The sequence below is a fragment of the Somniosus microcephalus genome, chromosome 25 (genome assembly GCF_052327205.1).
Source record: "Somniosus microcephalus isolate GS21.2 chromosome 25, FLI_Smic_1.0, whole genome shotgun sequence".
Classification (NCBI taxonomy): domain Eukaryota; kingdom Metazoa; phylum Chordata; class Chondrichthyes; order Squaliformes; family Somniosidae; genus Somniosus; species Somniosus microcephalus.
Window position 1 is genome coordinate 47,312,318 of NC_141011.1, and position 14,578 is coordinate 47,326,895.

The 14,578-nt window shown below is 48.8% G+C and overlaps 1 protein-coding gene across 2 annotated transcripts in view; it reads left to right on the top strand.

Annotated features, from left to right (window-relative positions):
* The window catches only part of noc2l (NOC2-like nucleolar associated transcriptional repressor), a 221,235-nt gene that overhangs the window by 120,619 nt on the left and 86,038 nt on the right, over positions 1 to 14,578 (top strand). For both annotated transcript variants that reach the window (XM_085967329.1, XM_085967330.1), the window contains exon 13: positions 10,632 to 10,745. In XM_085967329.1, coding sequence (XP_085823455.1) covers positions 10,632 to 10,745 — 114 coding nt within the window. The remainder of the gene's footprint in view (positions 1 to 10,631; positions 10,746 to 14,578) is intronic.

A 14,578-nucleotide genomic window follows, 5' to 3' on the forward strand; every position in this document is an offset into this window, starting at 1 on the left:
GATTTCCCAATTTGTGAAGCCTTCTGCCTGAATATCTTCACGTGGGTCGGCTACTAAAAGTCCTTTCGGTTGGTAATGAGAAACTCGTGACTGAGCTTACTGGACAGTCAGCTGGACGTTGGGCTATTGATCCTTAAACGGGTAATATACCTTCAGAAGGCAATATCTACAGAAGGCAATTCTGTACAGTGCAGATATATCCCAGTGATTCCACGAAAGTGGGCAACTGGCCGATTTGACAAAGGGCAGGTATAAAGGTGACCAGAGACTTCCATCACTGGGAGAGAATTCTTGTCCTTTGATAAACTCTCAGAGAATCGTGAGTGAGAGTCAGTTTTCATAAATCCATTATGCGCCCTTTTACAGATAAATGCATCGGCAGATTCCTCGAGAATGCTTTGAGGTCTAAAGTCCTATCTAGTTGTTGGCACTTAGGTGATCAAATGGATGGTGTATCATCAGGAGTCAGAACAACTTGGGCATTTGATTCATAGATTACGATTGATGCTAATAGGTGACGTAAGAAAACTACTAGGCACTTGGTCGGAGTATTAAACAAGGCTTTAATCAACTGTTTTTCAACATGGAGATCTAGTTGTGTCCTTCACTAGTTCCTGTTAAAGAATGTCCTGAGCAAGCTGGGCCCATGCCCGAGTATTTATACTCTCCCTGGACAGCACCACCAGCAGGCCGCCCAGTATTACTTCATAAGTAATTTCCACATGAATGACAAGATTCGTGTCAATAGGTATGTGTGTAGGTATCTCATTGAAACTTATAAAATTCTGACAGGACTGGACAGACTAGATGTAGGAAGGATGTTCCCGATGGCGGGGGAGTCCAGAACTAGGGGTCACAGTCTAAGGATAAGGGGTAAGCCATTTAGGACTGAGATGAGGAGGAATTTCTTCACCCAGAGAGTGGTGAACCTGTGGAATTCTCTGCCACAGAAGGCAGTAGAGGCCAATTCATTAAATATATTCAAGAAGGAGTTGGATATATTTCTTAAAGCTAAAGGGATCAAGGGATATGGGGAGAAGGCAGGGACAGGGTACTGAGTTTGGATGATCAGCCATAATCTAATTGAATGGCGGAGCAGGCTCGAGGGCCCGAATGGCCTACTCCTGCTCCTATCTTCTTTGTTTCTATGTTTAAGAGGCTGTACAGGAGTTGAGAGTCAGACAAGGATCCTGCAGTATCCATGAATGTAGAAAATCCTGAAAATAGATAATTCAATGAAGATTACAGTGTGCGTGTTGGCTGATCTGGCACGGATCCCAACACCAGACTGTGTAAGTTAATGTTGTGCTCTGGGTAGGCGAGACAACTACGAACAGATAGCTGGAGGACATGTGAATAATTCATGACTTTGCAGATCTGGTATTCAGTGCAAGAGAGGACGAAAGGGAGGGGGGGGGCGGCGGATCATAGCAGGAGAGAATTGATTAAGGTGTGCTGTTTGGCTGCCAGATTTAAGGTCCAGGCACTAGTTGCACCCGGATAGAAGTTTGCCAGTTAGCTATCTACTCGGCCAGGCTACGTTTCACTCTTAAACTCAGACAGTAGCTCTGACTATGTATCATGGACTGATGCACATCATTATACTGACAGATCTTGTACCAGGTAGAAATCTGTGTTAGATCAGTGTTGGCACACTTAATTTACTTACACGCCTGCCTATTTGTACAGTAGATATTTTCAGAATGATCCATAATACATGAATCGAGTATCCTATGTGTGTGGTTCCTCTCATCTACCACATGCAGCAAAGTGTTCAATTTTACATAAACCCCCTGCTTTCGCGTCTAAGTGTCCTCAGTAGGTTGTAAATCAATATTGCCAACAACAACTTGCATTTATACAGCGCCTTTAACTTATTAAAACGTCCCAAGGCCCTTCACAGGAGCGTTACCGAGCCTATGAGGATAGGTGACTCAAAGCTTGGTCAATGAGGTAGCTTTTAAGGAGCCTCTTAAAGGAGGAGAGGTAGAGAGAAATAGAGGTGCAGGGAGGGAATTCCAGAGCTTCAGGCTTGGGGAGCTGAAGGCACGCCCGCCAATGGTGGAATGATGAAAATTGGGGATGCACAAGAGGCCAGAATTGGAGGAGCGCTGAGATCTCGGAGGGTTGTAGGACGGGAGGAGGTTACAGAGATTGGGAGGGGGGAGGACATGCACAGATTTGAAAACAAGGATGCAAATTTTTAAATGGAGGTGATGCCAGACTAGGAATCGTTGTAGGTCGGCGAGCACAGGGGCTTGGTGCGAGTTAGGATACGGGCAGCAGAGTTTGAGATAAGCTCAAGTTTACATAAGAACATAAGAAATAGGAGCAGGAGTAGGCCAATCGGCCCCTCGAGCCTGCTCCACCATTCAATAAGATCATGGCTGATCTGATCCTAACCTCAAATCTTCTATCACGGAGGTTGGAGGCCAGCCAGGAGTGCGTTGGAATAGTCGAGTCTAGAGGTAACCAAGGCGCATGGATGAGGGTTTCAGCAGCGGATGAGCTGAGGCAGGGGGCCATTTGTTGCATAGTTTACAGCTAGTGTTAAACATTGTAGTGTGGTAAAGCAGCTGAAGCTGTATTGTTGTTGCATTACAGTTCAGAATGTTACAGATAAGTGACTAATTTTTTCTATTTTTGGTCGTACCCTCGCATTTTACGTTTATTTCCCTTTTAGAATGGGCGTGTCTGCAATTTTTGTTTCTCCTGTTATTTCTTATGGGGGAAGCACCTAACTTCTCCACTACCTTCTGGAAGTTCATGAGTTCAAATCCTGCCACGGCAGCTGGGGAATTTAAATTCAGTTAATTAAATAAATCTGGAATAAAAATCTCGTATCGGTAATGGCGACCATGAAACTACCGGATTGTTGTAAAAACCCACCTGGTTCACTAATGTCCTTTAGGGACGGAAATCTGCTGCCCTTACCCGGTCTGGCCTATGCGTGACTCCAGACGCGCAGAAATGTCGCTGACTCTTAACTACCCTCTGAAATGCTACCTATTCAAAAAGGCGGCTCACCACCAACTTCTCGAGCGAGATTAGGGATGGGCAATAAATGCTGGCCTTGCCGGCGACGTCCACACCCCACGTGTGAATTTTAAAAAAGCGCCGTGGAGAATCTGGGTGTAAAGCCATATGCTACCTCCTTGTGGCACTGTACCACTTGCTGGAGCTGTGCATGATGCATGGTTAGGCTCAACTTCCCTCCCAGTCAGGTCCCTTACTGGCAACAGCTCTGTATAGTTTGCGTGTTACAAGAGGCAGTGTTCTGTGTGTGGGGTAACAGTGTGCCAGACTGGAATAGTGCACTTGCAGTGTAGTGTGCATTTAAATTCAATTAATTAAATAAATCTGGAGTGAAAAGCTAGTATCAGGGCACATTGTCCGCATGCCCGATACGAGACTCCCAAAACAAGCGCTCTACTCAGATCTCCGACACGGCAAGAGAGCCCCAGGTGGGCAGAGGAAACGCTTCAAGGATACCCTCAAAGCCTCCTTGAAAAAGTGTAACATCCCCACGGACACCTGGGAATTCCTGGCCCAAGACCGCACAAAGTGGAGGAGAAGCATCTGGGAAGGCGCCAAACACCTCGAGTCTCTTCGCCGGGAGCAAGCAGAAGCCAAGCGCAGGCAGCGCTAGGAGCGCACCTCAACCCAAGCACCCCACCCCACCCGCCCCTTCAACCACCGTCTGCCCCACCTGTGACAGAGACTGTCGGTCCCGCATTGGACTCATCAGTCACCTGAGAACTCATTTTTAATGTGGAAGCGAGTCATCCTCGGCTCCGAGGGACTGCCTAAGAAGAAGAGTGAACACCAGAACGCAGCACGTGTAGTGTGCTAACTGCGCTTCTCAACTTTAATGTACTGCTTTGCCCTGCTTCAACATTTGAATTGAATGGCCCGCAAACATTTGATGGTAACTCTCATCCCCCCCCACCTTTTCCCTACTTGTCACCCCATGCTGCATAACTACTCAAAAGAAGACTAATGTAAACATGTATGGGGAGATAGCAAGAAAACAGGTCTGTGGAAAAGTGGCCCCATGAAGGGTCCTAAATTCAGCACGGGGGGAAATGGGCCTAATGGCCTCCTCCTGTGCCAGAGGTTCTCGGCTCCTCCCGATGGTCGGGCAGTCCAGAACCAGGGGTCACAGTCTTAAGGATAAGGGGTAGGCCATTTAGGACAGAAATGAGGAGGAATTTCTTCACCCAGAGAGTGGTGAACCTGTGGAATTCTCTACCACAGAAGGCAGTAGAGGCCAATTCATTAAATATATTCAAGAAGGAGTTGGATATATTTCTTAAGGCTAAAGGGATCAAGGGGTATGGGGAGAAAGCAGGGACAGGGTATTGAATTTGGATGATCAGCCATGATAAAATTGAATGGCGGAGCAGGCTCGAGGGGCCAAATGGCCTACTCCTGCTCCTATCTTCTATGTTTCTCCGTGCAATTTGGTTTTAATACAATTGCAGCAATGGGTTGAGGCTAATATCCATAATCTTCCTCATTCATCCATGCTCCAAGTACAAATGCATTGCCTGTCAACAGAATGGAACAGAGGAGGCTGAGGGGAGATTTAATTGAGGTGTATAAAATGATGAGGGAATTAGACAGAATGGATAGGAAGGACCTATTTCCCTTAGCAGAGATGTCAATAACCAGGAGGCATAGATTTAAAGTAATTGGTAGAAGGATTAGAGGGGAGTTGAGAACTTTTTCACCCAGAGGGTGGTGGGGGTCTGGAACTCACTGCCTGAAAGGGTGGTAGAGGCAGAAACCCTCATCACATTTAAAAAGTACTTGGATATGCACTTGAAGTGCCGTAGCCTACAGGGCTATGGACCAGGAGCTGGAAAGTGGGATTAAGCTGGGTAGCTTATTTTCGACTGGCGCAGACACGATGGGCCGAATGGCCTCCTGTGCCGTAAATTTCTATGATTCTATGAGAAAACTCACTGGAACAGGTAGTGCCTTTGAGTTTGGTGTAAGTGGGTCCTCCCCCCACCGCTCCCTCACCTCAGTCCTTGCTGGATCTAACTTTCCCACCATTTAATTTGGTCTCCCAGTGGAGGATGGAGAAAGTCACGGCAAACACATTGATCAGATTTAAGGTTGGGTCGCAACTTAAATGACACGGGCTACTTTTGTAGGTACGTTTCCAGATCAAAAGGTGTGAACTCAACTGGCTGCATCAAATCTGGGAGGAGCTCTTCGGCCACTGGGAGAAGGCGATTGAGGAGGATTCTTGCGATGACTTTCCCTGTGGCAGATAGCAGGGAAACTCCTCGGTAATTACCGCAATCGGACTTGTCACCTTTCTTGAAGATGGTCACAATTACAGCGTCTCTGAGATCCCCTGGCATGCTCTCCTCCTTCAAGATAAGAGAAATGAGTTCATGAATTCGCGCCAGTGCTTCTCCGCCATGCTTTAGTGCCTCGGCGGGGATTGCATCTGCTCCTGAGGCCTTGTTGTTCTTCAGTTGTCGGATGGCCTTTTCAACCTCATGCCGGGCTGGGGTTGTGCTGAGATGGTGGCGGGTAGCATGCTGTGGGATGGAGTTGAGGACACTCGTGTCGAAGACAGAGTCGTGGTTAAGGAGATCTTCGAAGTGCTCCTTCCAGCGGGCACTGACTGCTTCCCTGTCCTTGATGAGTACCTCTCCGTTCTTGGCCCGCAGTGGGGAAGGGCCTTGGGTGCTTGGGCCGTAGATGGTCTTGACTGCGCTAAAGAATCCACGCACGTCATGGTTGTCGGCTAGCTGCTGGATCTCCTGCGCTTTCTCCACCCACCATCTGTTCTTTAGGTCGCGAGTTTTTTGTTGGACCTCGGCCTTCAGGCTTCTGTAGAGCTGCTTTCTTGCTCTCGAGTCCTGTTGCTGTTTCCAGATCAGAAATGCCTTGCGCTTGCGGCTTATTAGCTCCTGGATCTCCTGGTCATTCTCGTCGAACCAGTCTTGGTGTTTCCTGGTTGAGTGACCGAGCGTCTCTTCACAGGTGCTGATTATGAAGGCCTTGAGTGCAGACCAGGCGCTGTGGGCACTCTGTGACTCTGCATCACTGGGAGTCGTCAGGTTGGTTTGTGAGGCGCAGGCTGAATAGGGCTTTCTTACCAGGGTCTTTTGAGTGCTCCAGCGTTCATTTTCCTGCGGCATTGTTTCTGTTGCCGCCGCTGTTTTGGGGCTACATTGATGGAGATGACAGAGCGGATTAGGCGGTGGTCTGTCCAGCAGTCGTCAGCTCCTGTCATGGCGTGGGTGATGCGGACGTCCTTGCGGTCCCTCACTCGGACGATGACGTAGTCCAGCAGATGCCAGTGCTTGGAACGAGGGTGCTGCCATGAAGCCTTGTACTTGTCTCTCTGACGGAACAAAGTGTTGGTTATGACGAGGCCATGTTCTAAGCATTTCGACAGGAGGAGGGTACCATTGGAGTTGGCTTTCCCTACCCACTCTCTGCCGATCACACCTCCCCAGAAGTCTGTGTCCTTTCCAACTCTGGCGTTTGAAGTCGCCAAGGAGGATCAGCTTGTCGCCCATTGGGACTCGGGACAGGGATTGTTCGAGGCTGGAGTAGAATTCCTCTTTGGTCTCGTTTGGGGCGTACGCATTGATGACCGTAGTGCACTGGTTTCGGGCTAGGGTGAGTCAAAGAGTCATGAGGTGCTCGTTTATACCACTAGGGGAGTCTCTGAGACGCCCAACCAGTTCAGTTTTTATGGCGAAGCCTACCCCATGGAGGCGGCGTTCTTCTTTGGATTTGCCTTTCCAGAAGAAGGTGTAACCACCACCTTGCTCCTTGAGCTGGCCTTCCCCTGCCCGGCGGGTCTCACTTAGGGCGGCGATGTCAATGTCGAAGCGTCTGAGCTCCCGGGCAACGATAGCAGTACGGCGTTCCGGTCTGTCACTGTTGGGGTTGTCCATGAGGGTCCTGACATTCTAGGTCCCGAACTTCATTTTAAAGGGTGGAAGATGCCTGTGCGTGAATTCTTTTAACGTGGGGTGGTCGTTGCACACCAGCTACCACACGGGCTTGACAGAGCAAGGTCTTGGTCCAATGGCAAGGGGACCCAAGATGATTGGAGACCAGGCTCTGCCACATCAGCCTAGCACACACAAACATATTCGGCAATGCGGATTCCGCCCACTAAGGGACACAATGGACATGATCTTCACCGCACTTCAATTACAAGAGAAATGCAGGGAACAGCACCAACCACTGTACATGGCCTTCTTTGATCTCACAAAGGCCTTTGACACTGTCAACCATGAGGGATTATGGAGTGTCCTCCTCAAATTCGGCTGCCCTCAAAAGTTTGTCACTATCCTCCGCCTGCTTCACGACGACATGCAAGCCGTGATCCTGACCAATGGCTCCACCACAGGCCCAATTCACGTACGAACCGGGGTCAAGCAAGGCTATGTCATCGCACCAACGCTCTTCTCAATCTTCCTTGCTGCAATGCTCCATCTCACCTTCAGTAAGCTCCCCACTGGAGTGGAGCTAATTTACAGAACAAACGGTAACTGTTCAACCTCCGTCGCCTCTAGTCCAGATCCAAGGTCGTCCCATCCTCTGTCATCGAATTACAGTATGCAGACGATGCTTGCGTCTGCGCTATCCGGAGGTCGAACTCCAAACCACCGTAAACACCTTCACCAAAGCATACGAGAGCATAGGCCTTACACTAAACATCTGTAAGACAAAGGTCCTCAACCAACCTACCCCCGCCACACACTGCTGCCCCCCCGATTATCAAAATCCACGACAAGGCCTTGGACAAAGTGGACCACTTTCCATACCTCAGGAGCCTACTGTCAACAAGGGCAGACGTCGATGACGAAGTCCAACACCGCCTTCAGTGTGCCAGTGCAGCCTTCGGTCGCCTGAGGAAGAGAGTGTTTGAAGACCAGGACCTCAAACCCAGCACTAAGCTCATGGTCTACAGGGCAGCAGTGATACCTGCCCTGCTGTATGCCTCAGAGACATGGACCATGTACAGCAGGCACCTCAAAGCACTGGAGAGGTACCACCAACGCTGCCTCCGCAAGATCCTGCAAATCTATTGGCAGGATAGGCCTACCAACGTCCGTGTTCTTGCTCAGGCCAACATCCCCAGCATCGAAGCTCTGACCACGCTCAATCAGCTCTGATGGATGGGCCACATTGTCCGCATGCCCGATACGAGACTCCCAAAACAAGCGCTCTACTCTGAGCTCCGGCACGGCAAGAGAGCCCCAGGGGGCAGAGGAAACGCTTCAAGGACACCCTCAAAACCTCCTTGAAAAAGTGTAACATCCCCACCGACACCTGGGAATCCCTGGCCCAAGACCGCACAAAGTGGAGGAGAAGCATCCGGGCAGGCGCCGAACACCTCGAGTCTCTTCGCCGGGAGCAAGCGCAGGCAGCGCAAGGAGCGCACGTCAACCCAAGCACCCCATCCACCCGCCCCTTCAACCACCGTCTGCCCCACCTGTGACAGAGACTGTAGGTCCCGCATTGGACTCATCAGTCACCTGCGAACTCATATTTTTAATGTGGAAGCAAGTCATCCTCGGTTCCGAGGGACTGCCTAAGAAGAAGAAGCGGCATCAGATCTCCAAATTCAGTACATGTTGCTCTGTCCAGTGGCCTGCCCATAAGCTAAGACAATTCACTGGCCATCTCCAACAAGCGAGACTCTAACCCTCTCCCCTTGACATTCAATGGCATTACCATCGCTGAATCCCCCACTATCAACATCCTGGGGGTTACCATTGATCAGAAACTGAACTGGACCAGCCATATAAATACTGTGGCTACAAGAGCAGGCCAGAGGCTGGGAATTCTGCGGCGAGTGTCTCACCTCCTGACTCCCCAAAGCCTTTCCACCATCTACAAGGCACAAGTCAGGAGTGTGATGGAATATTCTCCACTTGCCTGGATGAGTGCAGCTCCAACAACACTCAAGAAGCTCGACACCATCCAGGATAAAGCAGCCCGCTTGATTGGCACTCCATCCACCACCTTCAACATTCACTCCCTCCACCACCGGCGCACTGTGGCTGCAGTGTGTACCATCTACAAGATGCACTGCAGCAACTCGCCAAAGCTCCTTCAACAGCACCTTCCAAACCCGCGACCTCTACCACTTAGAAGGACAAGGGCAGCAGATGCATGGGAACATCACCACCTACAAGTTCCCCTCCAAGCCACACACCATCCTGACTTGGACCTGTATCGCCGATCCTTCACTGTCGCTGGGCCAAAATCCTGGAACTCCCTTCCTAACAGCATTGTGGGTGTACCTACACCATATGGACTGCAGCGGTTCAAGAAGGCGGCTCACCACCATCTTCTCAAGGGCAATTAGGGATAGGCACTAAATGCAGGCCTAGCCAGCCAGCGACACCCACATCCCATCAATGAATTTTAAAAAAAAAAGTTGCCCGGCCTTTCAGAAGCGCAGTCTTGTGGTTCCCCCACCCCCACCCAACGACTCCTACATCTTCAACACTGCTCGTGTCACTGTCAGCTGTGGCTCAGTTGGTAGCACTCTCACCTCAGAAGGTCGTGGGTTCAAGTCCCACTCCCGGGACTTGAGCATATAAAGCTAGGCTGACACTCCAGTGCAGTGCTGAGGGAGTGCTGCACTGTCGGAGGTGCCGTCTTTCGGATGAGACGTTAAACCGAGGCCCCGTCTGCTCTCTCAGGTGGATGTAAAAGATCCCACAGCACTATTTCGAAGAAGGAGCAGGGGAGTTATCCCCGGTGTCCTGGCCAATATTTAACATCTAAAACAGATTACAGGAAACTTTCGATTAACCGGCCCCTAAATAACCGGAAATGTCGGTTGACCGGCAAAATTCAGGAGTAGGTTCAGGTAAGTTTTATTACTTGCCTTGCTCCGTGTGTTGCTGTGCAAGGGTGTGGCTGCAGCTGTTGCTAAGCTACAGAGACGCTTGCAACTTGTGGCCATTGTTTTGAACCTGTTGCTAAGCTGCAGGGTTTGTTGCTTTATACGGAGCTCTCAGCTCCGTATCTTTTACTATAGCGTTCGGTTATCCGGAATTTTTGATGAACCGGCACCACGTCGGTCCCGTCCGTGCCGGATAAAAGAAAGTTTCCTGTATCTGGTTATTATCACATTGCTGTTTGTGGGAGCTTGCTGTGCGCAAATTGGCTGCCGCGTTTCCTACATTACAACAGTGACTACACTCCAAAAAAAAAAGTACTTCATTGGCTGTAAAGCGCTTTGGGACATCCGGTGGTCGTGAAAGGTGCGGTATAAATGCAAGTCTTTTTTTCTGTCTCATGTCCTTAACCCAAAATCTGCTGTGGTTGAATAATTGATGCCGATTTGTTTTGATGCATTGTGTGTTTTAGATCGAAAGATTTCAATTTTATTGGTTAGCAAGTAAAGGAAATCTTGAGGATAAAGTATTTATACTTTGATTCTCCCTGTAAGGAAGGGAGGAAGAGTTTTTTTTTAAGTAATCTAATCATGTTCACCTCACAAGGTTTTCTATCTGAATGTTTTTTCTGACTAATATTGTAAGCTGTGTGTCATTTTAGAATCCAGAAAGTGTCTTCTATTAGTGTAATTCTATTTAATTATAATTGTGCTTTCCTCCCACCCGTAGATTTTCCAACAGGTCGATTTTAACAAGAAACCTGGCCGGATGAGTCTCCGACCAATCAACTTTGCTGTGATTCTTAAGCTGTCCAACGCAAATTTGCAGGAGAAAGCTTTCCGGGTAAGCAGGGCACTAAAAGGTAACCTTGCTTGTTGCCAATATGACCTAGTAGCTATTTAATGGGATTGTAAGGATTATGATCACAGAAATGCAGTGCATTAGAAGGCCTTCCTGTCTCTTGTTTAAAAGAGGATTGCGAATGACTGCAATAACAGTTTTCTGTTCGTTAACGCCCCAACAATCAGATACAGTCTTTCAAAAACTTGCCTTGCTCAAACCGAAACTTTGAATAGAGTGCTCAGTAGTTAACTAGTCATTTTAAGTTAGGATGTCATGCAGAGTTGGCATTACACCTTTGTAAATGGATGCAAGGAAATGGAGCGAGAAGTAAAAGTTTGTGGGGCGATTGCATGATTCTAGTTTTTGTTGCAGGATGCGATGGAAAATATTGCACAGCTTGTTCAGTGTGAAATTGGGTTTAAGCACACTTGGTGTAACATCACTGCTCCATACCACGTGCTTTAATTATGAGGAGGGACTCGAGAAACGGGCTCCCCTTTTCAATAGGGAAAAAAAGGTTCAGAGTAGATCTGGTAGACCTGTTCAAAATGATGAGGGGTTTTGATTAAAAAAATAAATAGGGAAATATTATTTCCACTTGTCAGTGAATTAGTAACTCGAGAGCTAGGTGAGGGACACTGTCAGTAAAAGCTGTAAGTGCTCACTTTGTAGGGTCTCCCCCCTCCTAGAATCAGATGATTAACTTTCTCAAGATGGCCTCTGCTAATTGCAGGGAATGTTTGCCCTGGAGATGCAGAACGCCCTGGAGATGCAGAACGCTCTGCTTGCCCAGCCCTGAAAGAAGGTGCTGTTCAGGCCAGGTATAATCTGGATTCTATTCTAGCTATTTTGTAATCCCCAATCTATTTTGGATCCAAGTGTTTTTGACAAATTCAAGATGGTAGTATTAACCCAGATAAGTCAGGGAGTGCATGGGGAGCACATGCTCACAGCCATGGACCTTGAAAACGTCAACTTTTTGAGAGACTCGTAGAAAATTCTTGAGGCTCAATGCGAAGCGACTACACTACAAATACCAGAGTTCTCTTATTTAGTCGAACATCAGCATCCAGATTATTGAGGACCTGCCTTTTCACAGAGTTGGCCTTCCTTGTAATGCAGCATCTGTTGATGTTTAGGTAGTTGGATCATCACAGCTCCCTCTAAAGACACTGCACAGGCAGCCGTCCATAAGTTTGCAAGAGTGCTCGTACTTGCAAATGAGGAACGTGATGGTTGACCACAGGCGCTGGATGTCCCTTCAATCTCCTGGAACACCGCTTCCTCTCCGAATCCAGAATCACTCTCAGGATCAGAGCAGAAGAAGCTGCATGTCTCTCAGCAATCCCTTAGTGACCAAGCTAAGCTTGATTCTCACCATGCCTTCTGTACTCACAGACAGGATCTGCTGCCGCAGAGATGGGTGGGGGCCAATATACCCAACTCTCCTCAGTTTCCATTTGAAAGCTTGGCTCTTGAGGGTCAAATTAACTCAACAGAGCTTCCTTCCTCCCGGAACAGATACTTTATTAGCATCTTGAAAGGCTTAGAACAATAAATGGAAAAAGATTTTTGATTCAGCTCCATGACCTTAACTATAATCCATTAGGACGTGTTATTGTTCCATTCACATGACTGCGTGTAGAAGCTACTTGATCAGTACTGGTCACCTAGCTTCCTGAAGTTCACCTGGCCGCTATCGTGGCCTCTCATACTTTGGCAAAGAAACTCAGTCGGTGAACGCTATTAATATCCAGCTTTGTGAAGGTCACCTGCTAAATGGAAACATTCCTCCAGTAACCAACACCAGCCTGAGTTCTGAATCTTGTGCTGTGAACCTATTTGAACCTCTGACTATGATTTCAGATTCCGTAGATTTAAGTCTATCACTACTCCCTTCTGTTTCAGTCTGCAGGATTGATGAATTTTATACTTTGGCAGAAGACTCGCTGTATCTGGCTTGACATTTGGATGTGCTGGCCATAAGACCACATTCAGCTTATTCCTTATGATTGAATAAGACTTTTTTTTTTCACATGCCAAAATTTCACCCAACCTCACATGCTTCTTTCATTTTCTTACTAGTCACAAAGCTTTATATAGATGGAACCAAATCAGTTGGAGCCAAACTTTAAATAAACCCATTGCTAAGCATCATAGCCAATGGAATAGTAAAACATATCTCCTTTTGTTATCCCTGTGGTAGATTCAGCACTACTTGCCAACAGTATGCTCTTTTATTATCCTTTCTGTGAAATTTGCATCCCGTGTCTTTCCTTTTGAAGTCTTTGGGGGAAAAATTGAGTTATGCCCCTTTGGGGCGTTAACTTCGCTGGGGCACTACTTTTAGCGCCCTGAAAAAATTAGCACTCCCGCGGCCGATTTTCCCAGGTAGCGCCCTGAGGAGGGGTGCTACTGGAAGCGCCCCGTGTCCCTCTTGGGGTGCTGCGAGGCAATATCGCGGCGCTACGTGCTGCAGCGCCATGGTACTGCAGTCCTTCCTCCCCTTATTAAAGAGGAGGGGCCTGGCGCAACGCATCCTGGCGCCCAGCTGGGCCACCAGGGATCGGGAGTGCCAGCAAACGAGCCTGGCACTCGGAGAGCAGCCGGCACCCCGCGGGGGGGTGGGGGGGGGGCTTCACGGGGGCCGGGGGCGGGTGCTGGCAGGCGGCCAGCAACAAAGATGGCCGCCCGCCACCTCCCCTTTAACTAGCGCCGCCCCGGCCGCAGATAGGCCCCCCTGACCCCGTCGGACATGGCGTCCGGCGGTCAGTCAGGGGGCGCTACCGAAGCTCGCGAGCGGGGTGCTGCGCACAGCGATGACGTCATCGCCGGCCGCGCCGCAGGGCGCTAACGGTTACCGCCGCGCTAACCTCCCACTGAATTTTGCGGGAGGCGTTGGTGGCACTGCGTCCGGGCGCTAGTTGAATTGCGCCCCGTTAGTGCCCTCTTAGGGTGCTAACGGGAGACGCAAAGCAACCGAATTTTTCCCCCTTTGTGATTTGTAGCCCTCGGAGCTTAATAATTTTGTGCTAGTCCTTTGTTCTATCACTTTAATCTACTCTGGAGCCTCTGTTAACTATAACTGCGGAGGGAATCCACATCGAGTCCTCGCACACGGTAGATGTGGTAAATAATTTGTTGCAGTGCAACATCCAGTAACAAATCCTGTGAATTTCTACACTTAATGTGTTTTCCTGACCTACGACCACAATCTTGCATTAAAAGTCCCGGAGGCAGTCAGAATGTCAGTGTCTGGGCAATAGCAAGTCATTTGTCGTACCAGTCACTTTCTCCCGTTTGCACTGAGCGATCACTGGGGTTCTTGCAGCGGCAGTATTCCATAACGTACTCCATTAGACGCTGAGCCCAGTTCTTTTCCATGTGGAGGGCAAACTTTACAGAAAGGCCATTCCAATCGTGATGTATATAAGCCGCAGTTACCAAGACACAAAGAAACATACAGAATTCTTACAGGGCTTGACAGGGTAGATGCTTCCCCTGGCTGGGAAGTCTAGAACCAGGGGTCACAGTCTCAGAATAAGGGTGACATAAGAAAACTACTAGGCACTTGGTCTAAGCGTTAAACAAAGCTTTAATCAACTGTTTTACAACATGGAGGTCTAGTTGTGTCCTTCACTAGTTCCTGTTAAGAATGTCCTGCGCAAGCTGGGCCCGTGCCCGAGTATTTATACTCACCCTGGACAGCGCCACCAGTAGGCCGCTCAGTATTATTTCATAAGTCTTTCTTTCATGAATGACTGATTCATGTCAAAGGGTACTGCCATTCAGGATTGAGATGAGGAGAAATGTCTTCACGCAGAGGGCGGTGA